This window comes from Schistocerca cancellata, chromosome 1 (assembly GCF_023864275.1).
Source record: "Schistocerca cancellata isolate TAMUIC-IGC-003103 chromosome 1, iqSchCanc2.1, whole genome shotgun sequence".
Lineage (NCBI taxonomy): Eukaryota > Metazoa > Arthropoda > Insecta > Orthoptera > Acrididae > Schistocerca > Schistocerca cancellata.
In genome coordinates this window covers 1,156,708,371-1,156,736,317 of record NC_064626.1, presented here as the reverse complement: position 1 = coordinate 1,156,736,317, position 27,947 = coordinate 1,156,708,371, and the positions used below count along the sequence as shown (strand labels likewise).

Below are 27,947 nucleotides of genomic sequence, written 5' to 3'. Positions count from 1 at the left end.
ATGTCGAAGGCACGGAAGTTCGTCATCACAAGACTCTTCAAAGGAGATCCGAGAGTCAGCGACTTCAAGCTCGACAGCGAAGACATCCCGGCCCTGCAGGATGGCCAGATACTGTGCGAAGCGGAATACATCAGCGTCGACCCCTACCAGAGGGCTTACACCGAGGGCCACGGAGTTGGACGCACCATGATTGGATCACAGGTACTCATCAGCATTCCAGCCTCACTTGCCACCAGAGCTAGCACCGACACTTTATTCTTACTTTCAAAGTTACTTACATTAATTTCCACTTACCACGTGCGTCTATTTCGAAGCTCTGCTGCTTAAAAATTTGTCCATGAAATACAAGGAGTGGTCCTGATCTTAAATTTCCTTTCCTACTTGGCACATATTATATTATTGGACAAATGATCAAAAATTTTTGTTACTGTTTGCTCAAATCATTTCTAAGCCACTTACAGCTTTAATAATGTGCAGTAAAGAACATTCTTTCCTCTAGCGTTGCAGGTATTGATATCACTGTTCTTCTCAAATTATGATGGGTTATTTATGACGTATAGCAAACGTGTGTATTGCGATGGACAGTTTGATTGCCTAACTCTTTGAAGTGATACCTACGGGTGATCACCATATAAACTCCTTAATGCTCGCATTTGTTCAATCAGTAGTTTCTTTCTGTGTGGTGAGTTGCCCCAGAAAATTATTTCATGGGACATTGAGCGGAAACATGGAAAACTCATCAGGTGATTACTTCGATTATTTCCAAGGTTAACAATTACATGAAGAGCGTAATTGGCTGAACTTATTTGTTTGAGAAGCTAGATAATATTCTTTTTCAAGTTCAAGTTTTCGTTGGTATGAACTCCCAAAAATTTGGAGCATTATACTCAATTCTGGGATTAAAATTTAAAGTGAAAGTATACCACTGATGCGATGAGATTCCTATCCTCATTGAAACTGAAAAAGAATTACATGATCTGTTGAATAGAATGAGCAGACTAATGAGTACAGAACATGGACTGAGAGTAAATCGAATAAAGACGAAAGTAATGAGAAGTGGTAGAAATGAGATCAGAGAGACACTTAAGAACATGATTGATGGTCATGAAGTAGATGAAGTTAAGCAAATCATGAAGCAGATCAATTTAAGTAATTCTAGGCCCTAGGCAAATTAATCAACTGTTACGGACCAAGGAGCACACAAAGGGCACATTAGAAGTGGCAAGAAGGGCATTCTTGGCGAAGAGATGTCTAGTAGTATCAAACAAAGACTTTCATTTGAGGAAGAACTTTCTGAGAATGTACGTTTTAAGGACAGCATTGTACGGTTCTGAAACATGGACTGTCGGAAAACAGACGAGAATTGAAGCAAAAAAAAAGAAAAGTTCAAATGTGTGTGAAATCTTATGGGACTTTAACTGCTAAGGTCATCAGTCCCTAAGCTTACACACTACTTAACCTAAATTATTCTAAGGATAAACACACACACCCATGTCCGAGGGAGGACTCGAACCTCCGCCGGGACCAGCCGCACAGTCCATGCTGCAGCGCCTCAGACCGCTCGGCTAATCCCGCGCGGCGAGAATCGAAGCAATTGAGCTGTTGAGGTACATAGTAATTTCGAAAATCAGATGGGCTGATGAGATTAAGAATGAAAAGGTTCTCTGCAGAATAAAGGAGGAAAGAAATATATGGGAAACACTGAGAGGAAGAAAGGACAAGATAGTAGGACATCCGTTAAGACATCACGGAATAACTTCCGTTGTACTACAGACAGTTGTCGAGGTTAAAAACTGTCGACGTAGACAGAGACTGGGCTACTTCCAGCAAATAACTGTGGCTGTAGGATGCAAATCCTACTCTTAGATAAAGAGGTTGGCGCTGGAGAGGACTTTGTGGTGAGCCGCGTCGAACCCCTCAGAAAACTAATAACCTGTTCACTTGCTACATCAGTATTGTTGGCAAGATATCATTCAAATCTGTACCGTGGGTTTCTATCTAATGGGATTTATTATAACGCTAGTATCATCTCCAAAAAGTACGTATTCTGCTTTTTGAATGTTAAATAGAAGATCTTTCACATGTATAGGGAACAGTTTGGCCGAGCGGTTCTAGGTGCTACAGTTTGGAACCGCGCGACCGCTACGAAGGCAGGTTCGAATCCTGTTTGGGCATGGATGTGTGTGATGTCCTTAGGTTAGTTAGGTTTAAGTAGTTCTAAGTTCTAGGTGACTGATGACCTCAGCAGTTAAGTCCCGTAGTGCTCAGAGCCATCTGAACCATTTTGAAGGAACAGTTATGGACCCAACATTGAATCTTGTGAGACCCCCTTTGTGATACCTACCCTTCCAGAATTGTTAGAATTATTCAGCACATCGTTTTGGATTGTGTTTGCCTGATTGAAACCATCTGTGTGGAATGCGACCAGTTCTACAAATTTTGTGTTGCTAGAGTATAACATGATGTATACAATAAAACGCCTTGGGAAAATAACAAAAAGGCAACTGGTGATATTTTGTTACTGAATACTTGTATTATTTGGTGACTGTATGTATACATAACATTTTCAGTCGAGCCATCCTTCTGGAATCCAAAATCTGATACGGCAAGCAAATCTTTTGAAGTATACATAACTTTTCAAATATTTTGGAACTGTGTAGCAACTGCATATTTTTATCAGTTCGGAAAAATTTCTTCTGTCAGAGATTCATTACATATGCAAAGAGCAAGTAAGGTTATTTGTAGGGACAGCTAATAGTCAAATTTGATTTATTGGGAGAATTCTAGATACGTATAGTTCATCTATAAAGGAGATAACATGAGGAACACTTCTGGCACAAATTCTCGAGAATTCTGCTTGAGAATTTGGAATTCCCAACAGGTCTGATCTAAGGAAGAGATCGAAGCCATTCACAGTAGTGCTACTAGGTTTGTTACCGGTATGTTCGAACACCACAAGAATGTTTCGGAAAGGCCTAGTGCACTCCATCGGCAATCCCTGGAGAGAAGAAGACGTTATTTTAGCAAAACAATATTGATAAAGTGTGACGAATTGCGAAAGACAGCAGAGCGATACTACTGCGATCAAAATTAATTTCAGGTAAGGGTAGTTAAGACAAGCGAAGAGAAATCTGGGTTGTGTGGAAGCATATATGCAGTCATTGTTTCTTCGCTTAATTTGGCAGTTGAATAGGAAAATACGTGAGCAGCGGTCGCCGAAGTTGGACTCGGCCAGTCAGCGAAAGGTTGGTTCCGGTGAGTATGTATAAAATTTAGATGTAGACGTAATTTCAAAAACTTTATAAAAATCAGCAGCCTAGAACAAATAGGCTTTCCTATTCCAATAATGTGTAGTGAAGTAGCTAAGGGCAACAATTTCCACACAACAACGATAAACTTAAGTTTGTTGCAATAATGATAACACGCCACACATACCGTAACCGAAGACCTTACTGATACCTGTAGAGTTGTTAATATTAAGCAACAGCAAATACCAAAGCTCTTTCACAGAAACTTGTGTCGATATTATGGTGGAAATTCTGTATGGAAGCACATTGCTTATAGGATGACAAATGTTTCAGTTGAGAGATTAGTGTTTCCCAGTCATAAAAAAATATTTCTGCTAACCGTGAGATCATCTGGTATGAATAATTATGTGTGCATGCTAAAATTACGAAATTTGAATATTTATTTTACAAGCAGTGGCCATAATCATAAATAATTAGAAAAGATACAATATTAGGTACACCCCCTTTCTGTGAGAAATGTTTTAAAACAATATCCTCTTTTTTTGATGACTTCTCAGTTAAACATGGCATGCTGTTATTAACGATTTTAAAGCTATCATCGTTCTAAAAAAAACCAACAAAAGAGAATGTGTCCGTATATGAAGAACTGTGGCAGAAGTTTATCACTGTTTATGTAATCTGTACAACCATCACACATTTGCAATGGTAGACAGCAGTACTTACTCATAAAACTGGAACAGGAGCATGTTTTCCTAACCATAAGGAAATCCACGTGTGGATGTATTGTACGAAAAGTCGGACGTCTGTCTCAAAGACGAAATATTCGTGCTTTTCAAGTTACCCAATTTCTCCTCAGGACTTAAGTTTCTAGCATTCACACTGTCAATATTCGCAAATAAAATTCTTGATATATGTCAGGCTATCGTAGGATATACACTGGAGAGTACACTGAGACTGGAACACAGGCTGATGCACACGAAATGGAAGGAAAACTTAGTTTATTCTAATTAAATAATCGAAAAAATACTGTCAGCAGTATTTAATCAGGAAAGAGGTCATCTTCCAGTCTTTATGGTATAAGAACCAGAGGTAGGAAGAAAGGAATCGGAAATGTTCTACAACACACTTCAGGAACAGGTGGATAAATAAAACAGCCGTGTCTAGTTTGTAATAAGGAGAGATTTAAATGCTACATTTGTTAATATACCAATACCAAACGTAGCTGAAGCGTTTGGGGATCGTTATGAGAACGAAATCGGAAGAGAGCTCAGAAAATTTGGAAATTTAAATCATCTGAAAGTAAAGAACACCTTTTCTGGAGAAAGGACATTAATAAGTTCACCTGGAATCCAAGAGGATTGAGATCGCCAGTAGACTCTGTCACTCTAAACCAAAAATTGTCACCTCTTATTACCAACACACATACACAGCAGATGAGTTAGGTCCTCACACCATTTTATTGTTGTTTCAAGAACCAATGTGTTGACAAAACAGAGCAATGTGCGATATATACAGGCATTATGTGTAGGGGCTTCTAGCATATTCCTAGATTACCAAATAGGATTGGAAAGAAGTACGTCTCTTTGCTTCAAATGATTCCAATTTGACTTTCTCGAAATATTTTGTTACGCTTCTATAAGGTCTCTACTATCCTGTTACGAGCCTAGAAGAGTATCTCGAATCCAGTGAGTGTCTCTTATGCATACGTCATATTGTTTCCGAACGGTGGAACAATACTCTACAATTGATCGCAGTAGTGACTTGAACGTAACTCTCTTTATTCACACAGTGAACTTTTCCAGGAAACTTCCTACCAATCTGTCTTCCGTTCGCCTTTCCTAATACCTGCAAATTTCCTACGTCGCCTTATTGTTACATATAAATACTTATACGATGTGGTAGAGATGGTCACCAACTATCTTGTAATATAACAGCTTTTGTCATTTCCCATTGTCCTTCATTTACCATGTCTGAAGAAGCTATAATTCATTACAACAAAATGATTTTTTTCTGTAGACAATAGCGTGATCAGCGAACAACATTATAGTCCTCCTGATCCCATCCGACAAAAAGTTTATGTACCGTGAGGGTATTAGAGATCCTTTTACACTTCTTTAATTCACATCCGATGTGAACGTTCTTGGAGCCTTTGATGACCATTATAAATATTTACAAGATACAAATATTTACAAGAACATCCACATCACTGTGTAAAAGTGTTTCCTTAGAGCATGTTAGCCCACACATTATCCTTATTCACCATAACATATAAATTACTGGCGCGCCTAATTTTCGACCACATCCTAGTGGTGAATGATAAAAACCCCAGTCCAGCAGCGTGGCTTTAGAAAAATCGGAGTTGCTGCTAATAAGTGCTAACACTCATTACATCGGTTGCATCTGGATTTCAGAGAGGCTTCAAATCGTACACAGCGTTAGTTGATCGGACGGCGGCTTTACGATACAGTATGCAGAGAAATGTTGATGCTCAACTCTGGTGATGTAATTCCACGTCAGAAGCTAGCATGTTTCCTCAAAAATAAATAAATTAATTAATTAAAAAAATTAAAAATAAAATAAAATAAGAAATGCAGTCTGATCGAAGATTTTCAATTTTTCTGAATAGGAAAGCTGAAAACCTTGAACAATTGTCCCCTTCAAGGGTCAGTCTTGGATCGTATTTTGTTTAATTTGAAGTTTCAAAATACCCAACTTCCTAATCGAAGAAATTCCAGTATGCAGATGACCTGGCATTAATTTATCGGCACAGAGATCATTAAGCATTATGAACGTACGGTCTAAAGCGCGTAACCATACTGAACGGTGACTTCAAAAGAAACCAAAGTGAAGCAGTTGTAACGGCTTTCCTTTTCCATAATAAAGAGGTACACAGGAAGGTACATATTTTAGTTCACAGGGCAGAAGTTCTCTTATAACTACGCCCCTAATACTACTTCAGCCTCGATTGGACACTGTGATTTAAGAAGCATTGCACGAACCTGTTGAAGGATCTTGGCTCAAGGGTAAACCTACTATAAAAATGGGAGCCAAACAGCTGGGAAAGCATGGAGATACGCTCCGCAGTGCTGTAGCGTGACTTTTGTGCTGAGCCGCTGAACATGGTACAGCTCACATACAACTAGCGCAAATGCAACTGAGGACATGGGGACAATTTACTGGCATTGTCGGATCTACCCCCACTCAGTGCTTGCGCCTCTTATCAAATACTACCCCTCAAGATCTGAGAATAAAAGCTGACAAAGTGCAAATTCTTATGAGGATGGAGTCACATAGGGTTTCTTTTCTAAGTGCGCTTTCCAAATCAACTAACCATACACCTGAAGGAAAACAAGCCACTGTAACGAGCTGTTCTTCTGGAAGGTTGGACGGACGGTTCTCTGCTGGAGAGGGCCAGGGTGTACACAATGAAAGTAGCCTGTCTGTTGCTAAAACCCCTTATTAACACTCATATATGACCCAATCATAAAATCAGCTGCAGTTATAAAATTATTTGTTTGTAAAAAGTGAAGCACTGCCCGGTTGCAGGACATATGTGGCATCTTCAGGTGCACCTTAAAATGTGAGTCCACAAAGGATAAGGCTAAAATAAGTTAAAATACTTTTGTGAGTTTTTGTGACGCCTTTATCTGCCTTTCTCTCTATTTCATGTACAATTGTACAATTTCGGCCTTAGGCCATTTCAATTCTCTAAAATGGAAGCATTATAGACTGGATGCATTAATGACCCTTTTGATTTTGACATAGGAAAAAATCATATCTGTTGATATATTAGGCGCATTATAACTTACTCTACGGATAATTCTTTAGTAGCATGTTATGCCATGCCCGTCCTTGCTCCTAAGACTGCATGTAATGGTCATAAAGTAAGTTAGAAAGGTGTTTCGGTACTTTAGAAGCACATTACTTTGGAGTAGTAGTAGCTTACTTCACAAATTTCTGTTAAATAAATATAATCTTCCTAGTGTTAAGTACGTTACAACATCGACCTTAGATACACCGAACCGCCAAAGAAACTCGTCTCGTACTTTTAGATAATGTGCATCCATTGTTATTTCTGCTATTACAGATCATTGACTGGGGCTGTTACTGATTCAGTAGCCAGCAAGCGACACGGTCTTGGAATAGCTTCTATGCTTAATATCTCTTCCAGTCTGGCCATCATTAAGGCATGCGTATTTAAATACAGAGACATGTAAACAGGCAGCATACGGCGCTGCGATCGGCAGCGCCTAAATAAGACGACAAGTGTCTGGCGCAATTGTTAATCTGTTACTGCTACTAGAATGGAAGGTCATCAAGATTTAAGTGACTTTGAACACAGTGTTATAGGCGGCGCACGGGTGGTGGGACACAGCGTCTCCGAGGTATCGATGAAGCGGAGGTTTTCCCGTATGACCATTTCACAAGTGTACCATGAGTATCAGGAATCCGGTGAAGCATCAAATCTTTGACATCGCTGCGGCCGGAAAAATATCCTGCAAGAACGGGACCAACGACGCCTGAAGAGAATCGTTCAACATGACAGAAGTGCAATCCTTCCGCAAATTCCTGCAGATGCCAATGCTGGGCCGTCAAGAAGTGTTGTTGTGTCAACCATTCAACGAAACATCGGCTTTGGAAGCCGGAGGCCCACTCGTGTTTCCTTCATGACTGCAAGACACAAAGCCTCGCCTGGACCCATCAACGCCAGCAACGAACTGTTGAGGACTGGAATCAAGTTGCCTGGTCGGACGAGTCTCGTTTGAAATTGTATTGTGTGGATGGACGTGCACGGGTACGGAGACATCCTGCATGTCAGTAGGTGTCTATTCAAGCTGAGGGAGGTTCTGTAATCGTGTGGGACGTGTGCAGTTGGAGTGATATGGGACCCCTCATAGGTCTAGATACGAGTCTGATAGGTAACACGTACGTAAGCATCGTGTCTGATCAACTGGATCCATTCATGTCCATTGTGCATTCCAACAGACTTCGGAAATTCCAGCACGACAATGCGACACCTCGCATGTGCGTAATTGCTACAGTGCGCTTCCAGGAACACTCTTCTGAGTTTAAATACTTCCGCTGGCCACTAAAATCTCCAGGCAAGAACATTATTGAGCATATCTGCGATGCCTTACGACGTGCTGTTCAGAAGAAATCTCTACCCCCTCGTACTGTCACGGACAACCCTGTGGGATTCTTGGTGTCAATTCCTTCCTGCACTACTTCAGACAGTAGTCGAGTCCATGCCGCTTCGTGTTGCGTTGCGGCACTTCCGCGTGCTCGCGAGGGCCCTACACGATATTAAACCAGGTGTAGCAATACTTAATCTAACTTTAACTATCTTACGCTATGGACAACATACACACACTCATGCCCGAGGGAGGTCTGGAAACTCCGATGGGGACAAAAGAAGCATCCGTGAAGTAAGTTATAATGTGCCTAATTTATCTATAGATATGAATTGTTCCTATGTAAAAATCTGAAGTGTCACTAATGTATTCAATGTATAATGCTTCCGTCTCAAATACTTGAAAATGGCCAACGCCGAAATTGTATACTCGTACATGAAATAAAGAGAACTGCAGCCGAAGCCATCACGAACTCGTTCAAAATATGTTTTTATCTATTTTATACTTATTTATGCATACTTTGTGGACTCATATTTCAACACGCAGCTGAAGATGCGACACATGTCCTGAAACCGTGTAGTACTTCCCTTTTCAGAAATAAATTTTGTTACAACTTTCGCGGACTTAATCGTTGACGGTGAACAGTTTTGGATGTCCCTTGAAGAGAAGTTGAGGTAGTATCACATATTAGTTTTGAGTCGTCTCATACTAACGTATGAGTTCCAGTAAGTAGCACTCAGCCAAGGACCACAGGGAATGATTGGAAGTTTTTTTTATAATTTGGCTGCGTTTATGCCTAGCCGCAAATCAATAACTAGTGGCATTCACCTAAAATCCTCAACTGAAGAAAAGGAAAGTTTCAGTTAAATGCAGCCAGGAATTTACGTAAAGAGAATTTATCAGAAACGTGGTTCAAATGGCTCTGAGCACTAGGTGACTTAACTTCTGAGGTCATTAGTCGCCTAGTACTTAGAACTAATGAAACCTAACTAACCTAAGGACATCACTCACATCCACACCCGAGGCAGGATTCTAACCGGCTCGGCTCCAGACTGTAGCGCCCAGAACCGCACGGCCACTCCGGCCGGCTATCAGAAAGACTGGATGTGTGTCTGACAGTAATAAATTTGTGAGCTGCCAATACAGAATGTTAGTATGCCAACGCTGGAACTTAAATAAACCCAGGCAGTAACTCGCGCACTCCCAAACGTTGCAACAATTCCAAGTCCCACTCCCTTTAAATTTAAGTTAAAGGTCGTCTGTTGCGAACCGCCAAAATTACAGGTTCCAAAAACCACTCGCCAAGGTTGCTGGTGAAATTTAAAAGTTCTGAACCGTTCCCTAACGAAGATCCTACAAAATTCAGAGTTCTAAAATATTTCTAAGCGTTTGCCAGCGGCACACACATAAATTTTATATGTCCACGTTTAGACACTTGAAGAAATTTCAACACTTTCACGAAGCGACAATCATTACGTGCATACAAAATTCACCACAGTGACTGCTTCCTAATACTACAGAATTAGACTATTCCTCTCCAACTGCAGCGAAAACTAGGCTGTCTCCGCCAAGATGGCTGCCGTGTACTTACGTCCTCGCACTGTTACATGAGTCAAAACATATACTTTTGGAATTTGGAAAGTTGTGGTAACTTCCTATGGGGCCAAAGTGCTGAGGTCATCAGTTCATAGGCTTACACGCTACTTAACCTAACGTAAACTAGCTTAACTAAGGACAACACACTCACCAATGCTAGGGGGAGGACTCGCACCTCCGACGAGGGTAGCCATGCGAACCGTGGCAAGGCGCCGCAGACCGCGCGGCTATTATGCGCTGGTAAAACATATACCTACTTTATTTCTTTCAATACATATTATAAAAACTATAGATTTATCGCTGTAGAAATGTATCACATATTAATTTGCCTTAAAATTTTCTCAGCTTTTCATTGCTCCCTTCAGTCTTACGTTACATTCCGTGGTTTTCTCGTAAATTTTAATTATACCACGGAAAACGCTATTTGTTCTTATATTGTCGTTTACATACTAACATTTAATAATAATTATACTCATACTTCCTTACCTATGTTTATTTCACATACTGCTGATACTTTCAGCACATTAATTACTCCCAGTGCTTCCCGATGCGGAATAGACATCCTGGCCTGTATTCCAAAACTGGTAATGTTTATACCATTCTCTTTTGGTTCTCTGTTCGTGGACACATCATTTATAAAAAATCGGGAAAGTGTTTGCCAGGTTATTAATTTTAAAGTTAATTACCATTCAGAAAATATTTAACATAAAATAAATTAGAAATTGTACATTGTACCGATGGCGCGTATAAACCCTCGCACTCGTTTTTCTTTTCCTTTATTATTATTTTCATACCTGATGGAGGTAGACTGGCAGCGGTAAACTACGCCGCTCTTCGGCCACAGATAGGACAAACGATGTATAAGGAGACATCGAAAGCAAACATGGTCGATAAACAACAGTAGACATACAAAATAAAAATACATGGAGCCATTCACGGGCTCAGTATCCGAATAAAAAACGTTCAGAACGTGGACACGAACAGAGATGACAGAAATGACACATGCGAACGATGGAGCACAAACGATGAATCACTGGAACACGAACACGGTGGGCACACACCAACACTGGTGATGATCTCCGGCGCGCGAATGTTCACTGTTCATGTACGAGTCTGGGGACCTGCCAAAGGGGAAAATTTGGGGGAAAAGGGAGATGGGGAGGGTGTAGATGCCAGTGGCAGAGGAGCGGGGAGGGGGAGGAAAGAAGGTAGTGGGTAAGGGAAGACCAAGGGGATAGGAGGGAGAGAGGAAGAGTGGAGGGAGAGAAAGGAAAGAGGGTACCCTTGGGAAAAACACAGGGAGTGGAAGTGGGGGATCAAAGTTGGTAGGAGGGAGAGACGGAGGGGATGAGGGCATCATCAGGGAGTGGGAGTTGGAGGAAGCCACCTTGGGCAAGTGTATGGAGAGTGGAGAGATGGAGAGCAGGTGGGATGGCAAAATACAGGCACGGCAATGGACAGGGGTGTGAAAGGATGGGAGAGACAATCGGTTGAGGGGGATCAAGTTTGCAGGAGGTGTAGAGGATCCATATCCATTCGAGGAAAAGGAAGGGATGCAGGAATGGAATTAGGTCATACAGGAGCAGTGTGGGGGACGGGAGGTGGATGCAATAGGCGAGGCAGAGTGCATGGCGTTCCAGGATTTGAAGTGATTTGTAAAAGGTAAGGGGGGCAGAGATCCTGGCAGAATGGGCGTAGCAGAGGATAGGCCAGAAGAGGGATTTATAGGTGTGGTGGATGGTGGAGGGGTCCAGACCCCATGTGTGGCCAGTAAGGAGCTTGAGGAGACGGAGTCAGGAGCATGCCTTGGTTTGAATTGTCCAGAGATCGGAGGTCCAGCACAGGCGACGAGCAAGGGTGACGCCAAGGCAATTGAGGTAGTTGAGGACAGCCATACATGGTGATGTAGAAGTCGAGAAGATGGAAGGAGGGGGTGGTTTTGCCTACAATGATCGCCTGGGTCTTTGAAGGATTGAACTTGAGCAACCACTGGTTACACCAAGTGGTGAACCAGTCAAGATGGGATTGGAGAAGGTGTTGAGAGCGTTGTAGGGTGGGGGCGAGGGCAAGGAAGGTAGTGTCATCGGCGTACTGGAGAAGGTGGACATGGGGTGAAGGCAGTGGCATATCCATCATATATAGAAGGTAGAGAAGAGGGGAGAGGACAGAACCTTGGGGCACACAGGCGGAGGGGTAGAAGGTGTAGGAATCCGTGTTATGGATGGTGACATAGGAAGGACGTTGGGAAAGAAAGGACCCAATCAGTTGGTAGGAAAGGCGAAGGTTTGGAGCCTGAAGAGGAGACCGGAAAGCCATACACAGTCGTAAGGACGTTCAAGGTCGAGGGAGAGGAAGACGGCGGAGCGACGGGAGTTGAGTTGTTCAGAGAGGAGATGAGAGAGGTAAAGGAGAAGGTCATCGGCAGAGAAGGACGGTCGAAAGCCAAACTGGGTATCGGGAAGGAGGCGGTGCTGGTCGAGATGCTGGTGGCTGCGTCAGGTAAGGCTGGATTCCAGGACCTTGCTGAAGACTGAGGTAAGGCTGATGCGACGGTAGGAGGAGGCAGCGGATGGCTATTTATCGGGTTTGAGGAACACCAGGATCTGGGAGGTTTTCCACAGGTTGGGGTAGAAGCTGCTGGACAAGACCCCATGATATAGCCTGTCTAGGGTGGAGATGAAGGAGGCGGGAGCTTCGAGGAGGTGGCGATAGGTAATACGGTCATGACCGTACATTTCGTGCAGAGTGTAATGATGATATCCTGAGTAGTGATGGGGGCATTGAGCTCGTTGTGTCTGATGTTGTCCAAGAACTAGAATCCAGGAGCGAGTGGAGGGGCAGAGGTGTCATTTCGATAGCAGACATCAGGGAAGAGGGAGTAATCGAACTGGGGATCGTCAGGGAGGGCAAAGAAAACCTGACCAGTACTTAGACGAGTTGATAGGTATGGTATCATTAAGATGGGTGCATGTCTGTCGCCAGTCCCGGCGTTTTTTAGCCGCAAGCAAGTTTCGGATGTGTCGTTGTAGTTTCCGGTGGCGTTGTAGTGTGTCCCAGTCATGCATTAGAAGGAAGGCATGGTAGACGGCGGAATTGAAGCAGGAGGAGGACGGCCTGTGGGGGTAAAGTGGGACGGTGCGGGTAGATGGCGACGGTAGGGACTTTGGCCTCCACAGCCTCAGACAAGGTCTGCTGGAGAAAGGAGGTGGCTTGGGTAACATCATCAGAGTGGTGGTAGGCGAAGAGGTGGCTATCGGCCTGGGTAGAGAGGGTATCCTGGTAGGCATTCCAGTCGACAAAGGAATAATCGTGGACATATTTCAGGGGAGGGTCGATGCAAGGATCGGGATGGGGCGACGACCGTCTGAAACGGTGCGGAGGACAGGGAGATGGTCACTGCCAACTCGCCCTCGTCTTAATGTTCTGCTTTTATTGGTGGTATTGCGTGTCTAGTATCCTAATGGATTCACTTTTTATTGTGATATCTTATATTCATTATTTTAGCTGCTCCCTTTGGCCTCTCATGACGTCCCTTTCTTTCATTCTTTGACCCCAACAGCCAGCGTGCACGGGAAATTCCGAGCACCCTGAACGTCTGCTGCTCAACAGGATATCTCATACTTACACAACGACTCAGTAGCTGAGGCTCCAAGAGCGCCAACATCTAGCGGTGGAGCTTCAAACCTGGTGCCGCTCTGGGCCCCATGTGGCCCGTTTTCAATTCTCTTTTAATATCGAACGCACACTGGTACAGCTACACCTGTCATTCAAGCAACATCAGCCCCAGAGTACACAGTTGCGTCGGATCTCAAAATTTATGCATCGTCCGAACAAGCAAAGAGCTTACATCGCACTTTCGTGCTTGGGGCTGGCGTGACCGCACCGTGGTCGACGTGGCGAACGCAGACAAAGACTTCCTGCCGCCGATGCTGGTGCCGGACCTCGGCGGTCTGCCGCTGTCGCTGTCGCTGGGGGTGCTGGGAATGCCGGGAGCCACCGCCTACTTCGGACTGCTCCACATCTGCGACCCCAAACCGGGGGAGGTGGTGGTCGTCAGCGGCGCGGCGGGTGCCGTGGGCTCCATAGCGGGACAGATAGCACGCATCAAGGGCTGCAGGGTCATCGGCATAGCAGGGTCTGACGTTAAAGTAACCACATTCAACACAGGTGTCCACTCCACCCCCACCTTTTTTCACGGTATAACTGTATATGTATGTGGGTCAATTATATATTTTTGTTTTATAATTACTTTTTATGATTTTGGTTGGGGTGGCTAGCATGAGACCTTTAATTAACTTATTGCGCGATAACACTCGTACGGACATCGGCTGCCCCGAATTACGTACGATACAATATTTTTTAAACACAAGGTGCGACTCACCGCCTTCCAATAAATAGTTTGCGTGAGCGCTGCTATTTAGAAAAGAAAATATGCCTATTGTTACGCAAACTGTAATTATTAATATGGGTCTCAGGGGCTACTGGTTATTTATGTACCAAATGTCACAAAGATTAACTGAGATATTGCGGACCTTATTAGTGTAATGATTTTCAATATTTCTTGTTCATTATTTGCAAGGCAAAACTGGAGAGAATCTCATCTGCCGTTAGGCGGCTAAAATGAAACATACTGAAATGATTCAGTGCTGTGGATTTTAGTAAATGAAATTTATTACTACACTATTTAACTTTGAAATTAATGAAAGATCAAAACTGAGAAGTCTCTCGCATTTACATTTAATATTATGACATGAAATTTTAATTGTATAATGCAGTCAGCGTAATGGCCGACTAAATCCTGCTAGCGGAGATGAGCTCCCTGCACTACGAAGTTCTGTAAAAAGTTGGTTAATGAGAATTAATGGTTGCGATCATGCGAGGTGACAACTACGTCAATAATACACACTTTACAATAACAATTATAAGTATATTTTACTAAATTATAACCAAACTTAGATTAAATATTATCCAACGCTACAATGGCGGCCTACTTCCAGACGAAACAAAAATAGGGGAGCCCGTTCAATCACAGCATTGTCTCTGATCTTCCTCGCCTATGTTACACAGAGATTATACCGAAAAACTGTATTTTGTTAATTACATCGATATTTGTGTTTTGATAATAATAACTTACGTTCTTTACTATTTGTTATACATAGTGCAGAGGTACTTAGTCATTAGATAATTAATGTTTCACACATCTCACAGCAAAAATTTCTTTTCCCTTTCTCCAACTGTCCATTTATGTGACGTACCGTCACACTTTCCTCTACCTTACTCTCTTACTATAGAAAATAATGACTGTAGTTTGAAAAGTGAACATTATAGGATAGGATTTACCATGACTGTTACTGACATCGAATGAAATTACAAGTTTACTGTTATCAGTCACTGTTTATCTATCTCCAAGACGCGTTTCAAAGATTTCAACCTCCATCATCAGGTGGATTTACATTTGTTAGTATGTAATACGCGTGTGTTGTGTTACGATTTTTGGAGAAACTTGAAAATTTGGAAATTTGTAGTAAGGAATATAGGACCAAACTGCTGGGGTCGCCGGTCTATAGGCTTACACAGTAATTAAGCTACCTGAACCTAACTTACGCTAAGTACAACACACACAACCATGCCCGAGGGACCACTCGAACCTCCGACGCGTGGAGCGGTGCGAACCGTGACAAAACGCTCTGCCGTGCAGCTACCCCGCGCGGCTGGAGAAACTTGTGCACTGTATAGAGGATAACCAAAACGCATTTCAGTACGTGTTTTTGGTTTCTTTCTTTTGCAAAAACCCAATGATACATACATCATAAAAATAAAATAAGTAAAACAGAATTCACCCAGTGGTCAGAGGTTCCTTTCAACGTCGTAACATATCGCACTTATACTGTCATATTTTGTAAACAAAGATGCAGTCTATAAACTATTAGGTGCAAGGATCATATAGCAAAGGAGAAACATTATACAAAATACAAAGAATATTCATCATAACATTATTACGGAGTAAGTCTTATAGGATTCGGGAGATCTTTGATTTGAGGTGTTAAATAAATACTTCAGGAGCCGGACGGAGTGGCCGTGCGGTTCTAGGCGCTACAGTCTGGAACCGCGAGACCGCTACGGCCGCAGGTTCGAAACCTGCCTCGGGCATGGATGAGTGTGATGTCCTTAGGTTAGTTAGGTTTAAGTAGTTAAAAGTTCTAGGGCACTGATGACCTCAGAAGTTGAGTCCCATAGTGCTCAGAGCCATTTGAACCAAATACTTAAGGTGGTATTCAACGCACGTATTCAACACCTCAAAACGAAGATCTGCACAATCCTTTAAAACTTATTCCATAATGGCGTTGTTATGATGTTTATTCTTTGTATTTTGTGATAATGTTTTTCTTTTGCTATATATCCTTGCACCTAACAGTTTCCAGACGCCATTCTTGTTTACAAAATAATATAGATGTGATGTGTAGCCATAATGAAAGGAACCTGTGTCCACCGGAGGTATTCTACTTTACTTGTTTTAGTTTTTCTGAGTTATAAACCATTGATTTTTTTGTAAAGAGAAAAACACCAAAAACATGTACTGAAATATCGTTTTATTTCTCCACTATACAGTGCCACAAGTTTCTCCAAAAATCGTAACACAACACACACACATATGTCATACTAGCAAATGCAAATCCACCTGATGATGGAGCTTTAAACATTTGAAACGGGTCGTGGAGTTAAATAAACAGTGACTGGTAATAGTTAACTTGATCTTTCATGCAATGACTATTGTGATATGAGAGAAGTGCAGAGATAAAGAGGGTGTAGGGCATACTTCTTAAATCTAGGATGTTTGGAAATTGTCGCCAGAGTGTTGTATGGTGTTCTGTTTCCTTTCCATGGCAACCACAGGGAACATTTATAGAGAGATATTTTGCCTGTTGTAACTTTGTCTATTTTCTTCCCTACCGTTGCTGCATTCATTGCTAAGTTTATTTAAAATCACCGGCTCCCCTATCACAAACTGCGAATCATTTCCCATCGTTTCCACATTTATGTCTACGTCAGTATTTCGCAATCCGTCTGAAGGTGTGTGGTGGAGGGTAGGTCTTGTGCAACTAACTTATCTCCTTTTCCTTGCTCCACTCGCGAATGACGCTTGAGAGAAATTACTGTCGGTAAGCCCCTGTACTGGCTCTAAGTTCTCGAATTTTCTCATCGTGGTCATTTCGCGGGATACGTGTGGGACGGAGTAATATACTGTGCGACTCTTCCCGGAAAGTACTCTCTCAAAATTCCAATAGCAAACCTCTCCCTGGTGCACAACGCGTATCTTGCAACAGCTGCCGCTGGAGTTCGTTGAGCACCTCTGTAATGCTCCCACGCCGACCAAATGAGCCCGTGACGAAAAGAACCGCTCTTCGTTGGTCCTTCTCTACCTCTGTCTTCATTCCTACCTGATAAGGGTCTCAGATTGAGGAACAAAACTCATGAGTCGTTCGAAGGAACCCCTACTGAGCCACTTCTTTCATTGATGATCTACAGTTCATTCGTATTCCTACTATGAATCTCAGTCTGTAATCGTCTTTTCCTGCTATTTATCGTATGAGGTCATTTCACTTAACGTCGCTCTCAATAGTTACTCCTATTAACTGGAACAAGTCGTCTCGTACCTTTAGATAATTTGCATCCATTGTTACACTACCAGACATTAAAATTGCTACACCAGGAAGAAATGCAGATGATAAACGGGTATTCATTGGACAAATATACAGTATTACGCTAGAACAGACATGTGATTATATTTTCACGCAGTTTAGGTGCATTGATCCTGAGAAATCAGTACCCAAAACGCCTGCTGTGGTGGCCGAGCGGTTCTCGGTGCTACCATCTGGAACCGCGCGACCGCTACAGTCGCAGGTTCGAATCCTGCCTCGATCATTGGTGTGTGTGTTGTCCTTAGGTTACTTAGGTTTAAGTAGTTCTAAGTTCCAGGGGACTGATGACATCAGAAGTCAAGTCCCATAGTGCTCAGAACCATTTGAACCAAGTACCGAGAACAAACACCTCTGGGCGTGTTAAACGGCATTGATACGTCTGGGCATTAAGTCAAACAGAGCTTGCATGGCGTGTACAGGTACAGCTGCCCATGCAGTTTCAACACGATACCACAGTTCATCAAGAATTCTGACTGGCGTATTGTGACGAGCCAGTTGCTCGGCCACCATTCAAATTGGTTCAAATGGCTCTGAGCACTATGGGACTCAACTGCTGAGGTCATTAGTCCCCTAGAACTTAGAACTAGTTAAACCTAACTAACCTAAGGACATCACAAACATCCATGCCCGAGGCAGGATTCGAACCTGCGACCGTAGCGGTCTTGCAGTGCTCTGCCACCATTGACCAGACGTTTTCAATTGATGAGAGATCTGGAGAATTTGCTGGCCTTTCTGTATCCAGAAAGGCCCGTACAGGACCTGCAACATAAGGTCGTCCATTGTTGTTGTTGTTGTTGTTGTTGTTGTGGTCTTCAGTCCTGAGACTGGTTTGATGCAGCTCTCCATGCTACTCTATCCTGTGCAAGCTGCTTCATCTCCCAGTAACTACCGCAACCTACATCCTTCTGAATCTGCTTAGCGTATTCATCTCTTGGTCTCCCTCTACGATTTTTACCCTCCACGTTGCCCTCCAACACTAAATTGGTGATCCATTGATGCCTCAGAACATGTCCTACCAACCGATCCCTTCTTCTAGTCAAGTTGTGCCACAAAATTCTCTTCTTCCCAATCCTATTCAATACCTCCCCATTAGTTATGTGATCTACCCATCTAATCTTCAGCATTCTTCTGTAGCACCACATTTCTAAAGCTTCTATTCTCTTGTTGTCCAAACTATTTATCGTCCATACATGGCTACACTCCATACAAATGCTTTTAGAAACGACTTCCTCACCTTTACATCTATACTTGATGTTAACAAATTTCTCTTCTTCAGATACGCTTTCCTTGCCATTCCATTATCCTGCTGAAGTGTAGGGTTTCGCAGGGATCGAATGAAGGGTAGAGCCACGGGTCGTAACACATCTGCAATGTAACGTCCACTGTTCAAAGTGCCGTCAATGCGCTCACGAAGTGACCGAGACGTGTAACTAATCGCACCCCGTACCATCACGCCGGGTGATACGCCATATGGCGATGACGAATACACGCTTCTAGTGTGTGTTCACCGTGATGTCACCAAACACGGATGCGACCATCATGATGCTGTAAACAGAACCTGGATTCATCCGAAAAAATGACGTTTTGCCATTCGTGCACCCAGGTTCGTCGTTGAGTACACCATCACAGGCGCTCCTGTCTGTGATGCAGCGTCAAGGGTAACCGCAGCCATGGTCTCCGAGCTGATATTCCGTGCTGCTGCAAACGTCGTCGAACTGTTCGTGCAGATGGTTGTTGTCTTGCAAACGTCCCCATCTGTTGACTCAGGGATCGAAACGTGGCTGTACGATCCGTTAGAGCCATGAGGATAAGATGCCTGTCATCTCGACTGCTAGTGATACGAGGCCGTTGGGATCCAGAACAGCGTTCCGTGTTACCCTCCTGAAATCACCGATTCCATATTCTGCTAACAGTCATTGGATCTCGACCAACGCTAGCAGCAATGTCGTGATACGATAAACCGCAATCGCGATAGGCTACAATCCGACCTTTATCAAAGTCGGAAACGTGATGGTACGCATTTCTCCTCCTTACACGAGGCATCACAACAACGTTTCACCAGGCAACGCCGGTCAACTGCTGTTTGTGTATGAGAAATTGATTGGAAACTTTCTTCATATTAGCACGTTGTAGGTGTCGCCACCGGCGCCAACCTTATATGAATGCTCTGAAAAGCTAATCATTTGCATATCACAGCATTTTCTTTCTGTCGGCTAAATTTCACGTCTGTAGCACGTCATCTTCGTGGTGTAGCAATTTTAATGGCCTGTAGTGTATTTGTGGTATTATAGTTCATTGGTTGGGACTGTTACTGATTCGGTAGCCAGCATGTGACATGAAGACCATCTTGGAGCAGCTTCTGTGATTAATATCTCTTCCAGTCTGTCCATCATTAAGACATCTAAAATTTCATAAGCCGACGTATGTTTGGCTTCAGAGTAGGTATCTGCGCCCCACAACGCTAGAACAGAACTTCGATCTTGTCTAAAGCCAATTTTTTTTTCAGGAAGTCACATTGACTCCGATGAAAGAAGGTCCTTGACGGATGGCACTATAAATCACAAACGTATAGCTATGGAAAGATTCTGGTGGGACGTTTTATTACCTAGTCAAAAGCCGAACTATCTGTAGTTACGCAATACACGAAACAACCAATTTTGAACAATCATAGGGAGGACCTTGAGATCACGGAGAAGAGGGACACTGGTAAATTGGAAATGGTCCTATACCATGCTACGAAAAGCCAGTTCTGTAACGTGAATTATTCAGTAAGAAAGTAAAGTTACGGTTGCAAACGGAACCCAGTCTTTAGAAAGATTAGAATACCGTCATAACCTGTGTCCCTCTGGAAAAAGCGTACGACAGAGCAAATTCGTATAGCACGTCCGAAATACGGACGAAAATAGAGGTAAAGTGTAGGCTAAGGATTGAAATAAATTTCTGCAAAAAAAAAAAAAAAAAAAAAAAAAAATGGTTCAAATGGCTCTGAGCACTTTGGGACTTAACATCTGTGGTCATCAGTCCCCTAGAACGTAGAACTACTTAAACCTAACTAACCTAAGGACATCACACACATCCATGCCAGAGGCAGGATTCGAACCTGCGACCGTAGCAGTCGCGCGGTTTCGGACTGAGAGCCTAGAACCGCTAGACCACAGCGGCCGGCTAAATTTCTGCAGTACAGAATGTGTGCAGAGGTCAAGAAGAAAGAATAAGAATCTAAAAGCAAGAACGAAGTGATTGGATTAAAGAAATAGTGTAAGAAAGAAGTGAACGGATGTTCATGCCTGGGAAATAAGGGGTAGCCGCCCCCCACCGCCATCCCACTCTCAAGGAAAGGAAAAATGCAATACTCGTAGACGTTTTTATTTTAAAAAGATGATTGAGAAACCTATATTATGGACGTGTTTAACAGGGTCGGAACTGGACCTTTTTAATATCTACTTGCGTGTCGCCATTCGTCTAATAATTGGCTCTGAGCACTATGGGACTCAACATCTTAGGTCATAAGTCCCCTAGACATCACACACACCCATGCCCGAGGCAGGATTCGAACCTGCGACCGTAGCAGTCCCGCGGTTCCGGACGCCATTCGTCTTCTCCAGGTCTTACCACCTTCTTACCTCCCCCCTTCCTCCCTGCTCCCGCTCCCTACAAATTATCGCTTTATCGCATAGGCGTTCTTACAGGGATGTAGTCTTTCGCCCTGCTGTTCACTCTTATACATCGAAGGAGCAATGAAAGATTAAAGTGTGGCATTGAAATTCAAAATAAAAGGATACCACTGATAACACTCCCCGATGAGTCTCCTCAGTGAAAGTGAAGAAGAATTACATGACCTGTTGATTGGAATGAACAACGTAATGTGTAAAGAGTATAAACTCTAAGAAAACCGAAGAAAGATGAAGGAAAGTGGATTAAACGGAATGAGATTAGCGACGAACCTAACATCAAAACTGAAGAGCAAGGAATAGAGCTATCATGGGACGAGAATAATGTAACACGGACGAAACAAGGAAGAGATAAATGACTCAAATGGCTCTGAGCACTATGGGACATAACAGCTATGGTCATCAGTCCCCCAGAACTTAGAACTACTTAAACCTAACTAACCTAAGGACAGCACACAACGCCCAGTCATCACGAGGCAGAGAAAATCCCTGACCCCGCCGGGAATCGAACCCGGGAACCCGGGCGTGGGAAGCGAGAACGCTACCGCACGACCACGAGCTGCGGACAAGGAAGAGATAAAAAGAAGACTAGCAAATGCTAAAGGGGCATTCACGGCCAAAGGAAGGGTACTAGTACCAAACGCAGGATGTAGTTAGAGACAAAAATTTCTGTGAAATGTACGTCTGGAGCACAGCATTGCGTCGTAGTGAATCATTGACTGTGGAGAACTGGAACAGCGGACAACCGACGCGTTTCAGGTCTGATGTCATGGACACATGAGTCCTATTCTTTATATAGCTTTATTATTTGTAAAACACTCAGTTTGACACTGTATGGTATGCAGATTCCAGACACATAAGCTGCAACCAATAACCATGATTTGGTGAAAACACAAATTCTCTTAGTGTGCTCGCTCTACGCCATCTTCGTCTACGTACGGCGGCAAACAGACATTCGTTATTCCCTCACTCAGTATGCAAATATAGTAGGGAATGAAATATATAACGTAAGTACTACGTAGTATTTACCATGTACGATACAGTAAATTATGGAGTATGTATGCAGATGTAGAAAATAGTTCCTTTACGTTTTGAACCGTGTGTTTCACATACCTTTCAAAACTGCCGTTATCAATAAGTAAACTGTAAAACAACGTCATCCGCCCCAGAGCTACTCTGTATCTGGGCGAAGTGGGATTTAACGAGAGGCCACATCCTTCATGTAATGTCTGGTTCAGATGGTTCAAATAGCTCTGAGCACTATGGGACTTAACTTCTAGGGTCATCAGTCACCTAGAACTTAGAACTACTTAAATCTAACTAACCTAAGGACATCACACACATCCATGCCCGAGGCAGGATGCGAACCTGCGACCGTAGCGGTCGCGCGGTTCCAGACTGTAGCGCCTTTAAACGCCTTGCCACCCCGGCCGGCTGTAATTTCTTCATAGTCGTACTGTTGTACTATAATTTGAGCGTTGTCAACGTAGAGCTACACTTAGCAGTGTGGATAGTGTGGCACATCTGACACGGGCCTGCTCCCCAGGCGAAACCACTTCTCATGACAAGGGTGCAAGTTTTCACGAAGAATCCCGACATGTACCCAAACGGTTTTATTGGTTTCATTTGTGCTGATAGTACACTGAAAGCATACTACCGGAGTAAAACACAACATTACTCAATAAAACATGTCATTTGAACTGTCGCGTAAACAAGGTCTGAGACGGTTAGTACCAGCTACTGTTATTGGGAATCTCTAACACGTCTCAAAGCTAGTGTACGAAATCTCCAAACTGGAATATTATTGCAGACACACAACTACTTACTCCAACAATAATTCGCAACTAAATTGTGAGAAACGAATTAAGTATGGCAGAAAAAGTTAAGAGAATGGTGCTGTGGCAATTAGAACAATAAATCAGAGTATTAAATCTGCCGTGTGGACTTTACCATCAGTAAAAAGTGTAGCAAAGTAACAGTCACCTCTCTGGAGTAAGCTTGACTTAAGGATACTTCGAACTGGACGTCACTCAGTTTTAAGTCAATTCTGTCGCTGTTGCCTGTCTGGCCACTGAAATTTTTGCCTTCCCCTGTTGTCACACTGTCCGCATTCTATGCTTTAGTGTGTCATGGACTGTGCGGCTGGATACTGTCTGCAAAATGCGTTTTGAAAAGAGTTTGGTACTAAAGATGTAATAAATTAAAACGTCATGCCCGATACTGAAAGTTTGCTGCATGAACAGCGAAACAGTGGTGAGGGAAAAACTTTTATGTATTCATCATTTTGTGGGAAATATGAGCAAGAAAAAGTATCGTTGGATATGGCTAAGTGGTCTGATTGTCAAATACTAGAAGAATGTAATCTGGATAATTTGTGCACTCTGAGTTCCAAATGCACCCAATTCCCACAATTGTACTACTGAGAACAGTTAATAAATGCAATTTAGAGCAGATGGCTCCTATTTTACAGTTAGAATTACTTTGAGGGGAGCACATCATTCAGTTAATGATTCCAGATACTTAGACAGCAAGGTCACGAGGTGGATTTCTCCAATTGACCTGTTGTTAATAATTCTCTGGGGTTTTATCAGTTGCTTGAATAAAATGGAAGGTTTGGTTTGTACTGTTTGTTCAATGCAAGAAAAATCTCTTCGTGTACTTTTGCCATAGGCGTTACATTTCATCTCCATCACAATAACAGTGAAATGAAACTTTCTTCTATATAACACAAATAACCAACAATTGTCCACAGCCGATAATCTCCGATTTACTAACGATGGCGGTTCGCGCAGGTCGATCACGGACAGGGACTGCATTGTTGCCAGTTCCAAATACGGTTGCAGTAAGGGCATACTCGTGTCTTGCGCTTGATATGAAAAACGTGTATGAAGTAAATTAAGTTTCTCGCTTGCGTGTGAAAAATGTGTCGCTTATCACCACCATTACTGACGACAACTTGCCATAAATGGAATAAAAATTCACTAAATAATTCGCTACGAACACGTTTAAGGTTCGCTTTGGCTAAGACATTCAGAACAGAGCACTCAGAACACTACTGAACGCTCATTGCCTGTTGGAGAATGCGTGACTCAGATGCACAGAGCAAGCCGAAACTCGACGCTATCATTCGTGACTCCAACTATAGTTCCAAGCTGCAGACATGCAAGCACCGTTCCTCCCTCACGCATCGTTACGTAGTAGTACATGCTGATTCGTCAATGCACCCAAAACTACAGATACACATGTTCTGAAGATACTCTTCCGAGAAGTGTGAAAACATAAACGCTGACATTATTTTTTTTCCTAAAACGTAGAAACTTTTGGATTATCTCAAAATACGTTTTGTGTTAAGACGTACATTTATTCTTTGTATTCAGATCCGTCTTAAATCAGGTGTTAAGTGCCTAAATGACTATTCTTCTCAGATGTATTGCATTTAAGTTATCTGATCATATAAAAAATACATAAACTTGAAATAAGAATGGACATGAAAAAACGAAAATTATGTAGAAATTACGGGATGCCCTGCAAAAGACGAAGGACACGTAAGTTTACAGAAAACGATACTAGAGAATTCGCTTTAAAAATCAGGCATCGGTATGTTTAATACCGGTGGCAGAGCATCAGCCTAGTATCGTTGTACACGGACTAAAGACGTGTACTCAGCTTCTAAATTTAATACTTGTCTAATTGTGTTACTTTAATATAAAGTTGTACCTTTTAATGAATAGATTATGACAGTATTTTAAACTATTTGTAATCGGTATATTCGTCACGAGAGAATCTGCATCTCTATTGATGTTTCAAATAGTTCCCATTTATTGTTCAGCCTCACTTGCACATTTTTTAAAATTACGTGATATGTTTCGATGACGGTGAACCATCTCCAGTTGTAAGAAGTTCAATCAGTAGCTGGTTTTGTCTAGCCCATCGGAGTCTTGTGTGTCATACCACAGTACTGACACAGCAGTCTGTTGCATATTTTGTTTTAATTAAAAGAGACGTTTCGATCACTCTGAATTATCTTCAGATCTTGTCTTTCAGACAACATGGGTTGTTCAGGCGGAGCTTGTCTAGTGAGTAAGACAAAACGAGTTGTTGAGGCAACTACTTATATATGAAGATGATCAAGAGTGATCGAAACATGTCATTTAAGAAAAACATGTTAAACTGAGACTCAACAACAAATGAGAGTTATTTGAAAACAATTTATTTGTTGTCCCTTCAAGGTGCAATTGAAGCAGAAACAGCCCTTGGTCACTATTTGTAACCAATTTACCTGGTTTCAACAATGCTAGGACTGTCCTCTTCAGAATATACGACAAAGAATGGTCTATATTCTATAACATGGTCACAGAATAATGACAAAACGTATGATAGGGTATCAGTTCGGAATCATCCTAAAAGACTGACAGTACTTATGTGTCATTTATAAAATCATACAGGGTTATTACAAATGATTGAAGCGATTTCACAGCTCTACAATAACTTTATTATTTGAGATATTTTCACAATGCTTTGCACACACATACAAAAACTCAAAAAGTTTTTTTAGGCATTCACAAATGTTCGATATGTGCCCTTTTAGTGAATCGGCAGACATCAAGCCGATAATCAAGTTCCTCCCACACTCGGCGCAGCATGTCCCCATCAATGAGTTCGAAAGCATCGTTGATGCGAGCTCGCAGTTCTGGCACGTTTCTTCGTAGAGGAGGTTTAAACACTGAATCTTTCACGTAACCCCACAGAAAGAAATCGCATGGGGTTAAGTCAGGAGAGCGTGGAGGCCATGACATGGATTGCTGATCATGATCTCCACCACGACCGATCCATCGGTTTTCCAATCTCCTGTTTAAGAAATACCGAACATCATGATGGAAGTGCGGTGGAGCACCATTCTGTTGAAAGATGAAGTCGGCGCTGTCGGTCTCCAGTTGTGGTATGAGCCAATTTTCCAGCATGTCCAGATACACGTGTCCTGTAACGTTTTTTTCGCAGAAGAAAAAGGGGCCGTAAGCTTTAAACCGTGAGATTGCACAAAACACGTTAACTTTTGGTAAGTTGCGAATTTGCTGCACGAATGCGTGAGGATTCTCTACCGCCCAGATTCGCACATTGTGTCTGTTCACTTCACCATTAAGAAAAAATGTTGCTTCATCACTGAAAACAAGCTTCGCACTGAAAGCATCCTCTTCCATGAGCTGTTGCAACCGCGCCGAAAATTCAAAGCATTTGATTTTGTCATCGGGTGTCAGGGCTTGTAGCAATTGTAAACGGTAAGGCTTGTACTTTAGCCTTTTCCGTAAGATTTTCCAAACCGTCGGCTGTGGTACGATTAGCTCCCTGCTTGCTTTATTCGTCGACTTCCGTGGGCTACGCGTGAAACTTGCCCGCACGCGTTCAACCGTTTCTTCGCTCATTGCAGGCTGACCCGTTGATTTCCCCTTACAGAGGCATCCAGAAGCTTTAAACTGCGCATACCATCGCCGAATGGAGCTAGCAGTTGGTGGATCTTTGTTGAACTTCGTCCTGAAGTGTCGTTGCACCGTTATGACTGACTGATGTGAGTGCATTTCAAGCACGACATACGCTTTCTCGGCTCCTGTCGCCATTTTGTCTCACTGCGCTCTCGAGCGCTCTGGCAGCAGAAACCTGAAGTGCGGCTTCAGCCGAACCAAACTTTATGAGTTTTTCTACGTATCTGTAGTGTGTCGTGACCATATGTCAATGAATGGAGCTACAGTGAATTTATGAAATCGCTTCAATCATTTGTAATAGCCCTGTAAATATTTCAAAAAGGCATTAGTCATATTTAAGATAAAGGAAACTGTGATGGGGAGCCACTAAGGGCACTCGTTACTTGCTTGGTGCAGGTTGCAAAACGGAGTCATGATTCTCTGACCATGTTATGGAATATAGACCATTCTTTGTTTTAAATTCTGAAGAAGACACTCCTAGCAGTGTTGAAACCAGGTTCATTTGTAGAAAAATAATGACCGAGGGCTGTTTCTCTTTCAATTGTAACTATTTACGGTCTCTGACGTGCAGCCATGTACAAAATTTCGTTTTTTCCCTTCAAGGTGTTAGGTAACCAACATGCTACCGATATTTGCCCTTTACTAATGCAGATTTTTTCTCTGTGGACAGGTTAAGTGGGTGAAGAACGAGCTAGGGTTCGACCAAGCCTTCAACTACAACACTGTGAACTTGGACAAGGCGCTGAAGGAGGCTGCCCCAGATGGTGTCGACGTCTACTTCAACAACGTGGGAGGGGAGCAAAGCAGTGCGGTAATCGCCAACATGAGGCACCGCGGCCGCATCGCTGCCTGCGGCTGCATCTCCGTCTACAATGGGAGCCAGGTAGCCGTGGCGCCTGTCATACAGATGCACGTCGTGTCCAGGGAGCTCAGGATGGAGGGCTTCGTGGTGGCCCGCTGGTCCGGCCGCTGGGACGAGGCGTTCAGAGAGCTGGGCCCGTGGATCAGGGAGGGCAGGCTCAAGTACAGGGAGACCGTCACCGATGGCTTCGTCAACACGCCGCAGGCCTTCATCGGCATGCTCAGGGGCGAGAACCTGGGCAAAGCCGTCGTCAAAGTTTAA

General features: G+C 42.9%; 1 protein-coding gene across 1 annotated transcript; it reads left to right on the top strand.

The window, feature by feature from the left end:
- LOC126137256 (prostaglandin reductase 1-like) lies at positions 1 to 27,947 on the top strand. Its single transcript, XM_049915214.1, has 3 exons — positions 1 to 201; positions 13,645 to 14,124; positions 27,495 to 27,947. Exons 1-3 carry the CDS (start codon positions 1 to 3, stop codon positions 27,945 to 27,947), a joined length of 1,134 nt encoding a protein of 377 aa, XP_049771171.1.

Excerpts from the sequence above, each read along its gene's own strand:
- LOC126137256 (XM_049915214.1), top strand. The coding sequence starts at position 1 with ATGTCGAAGGCACGGAAGTTCGTCATCACAAGACTCTTCAAAGGAGAT. Across the intron at positions 202-13,644 it reads GCACCATGATTGGATCACAG|CGGTGGAGCTTCAAACCTGG; the intron begins GTACTCATCAGC and ends GCCAACATCTAG. Across the intron at positions 14,125-27,494 it reads TAGCAGGGTCTGACGTTAAA|GTTAAGTGGGTGAAGAACGA; the intron begins GTAACCACATTC and ends CTCTGTGGACAG.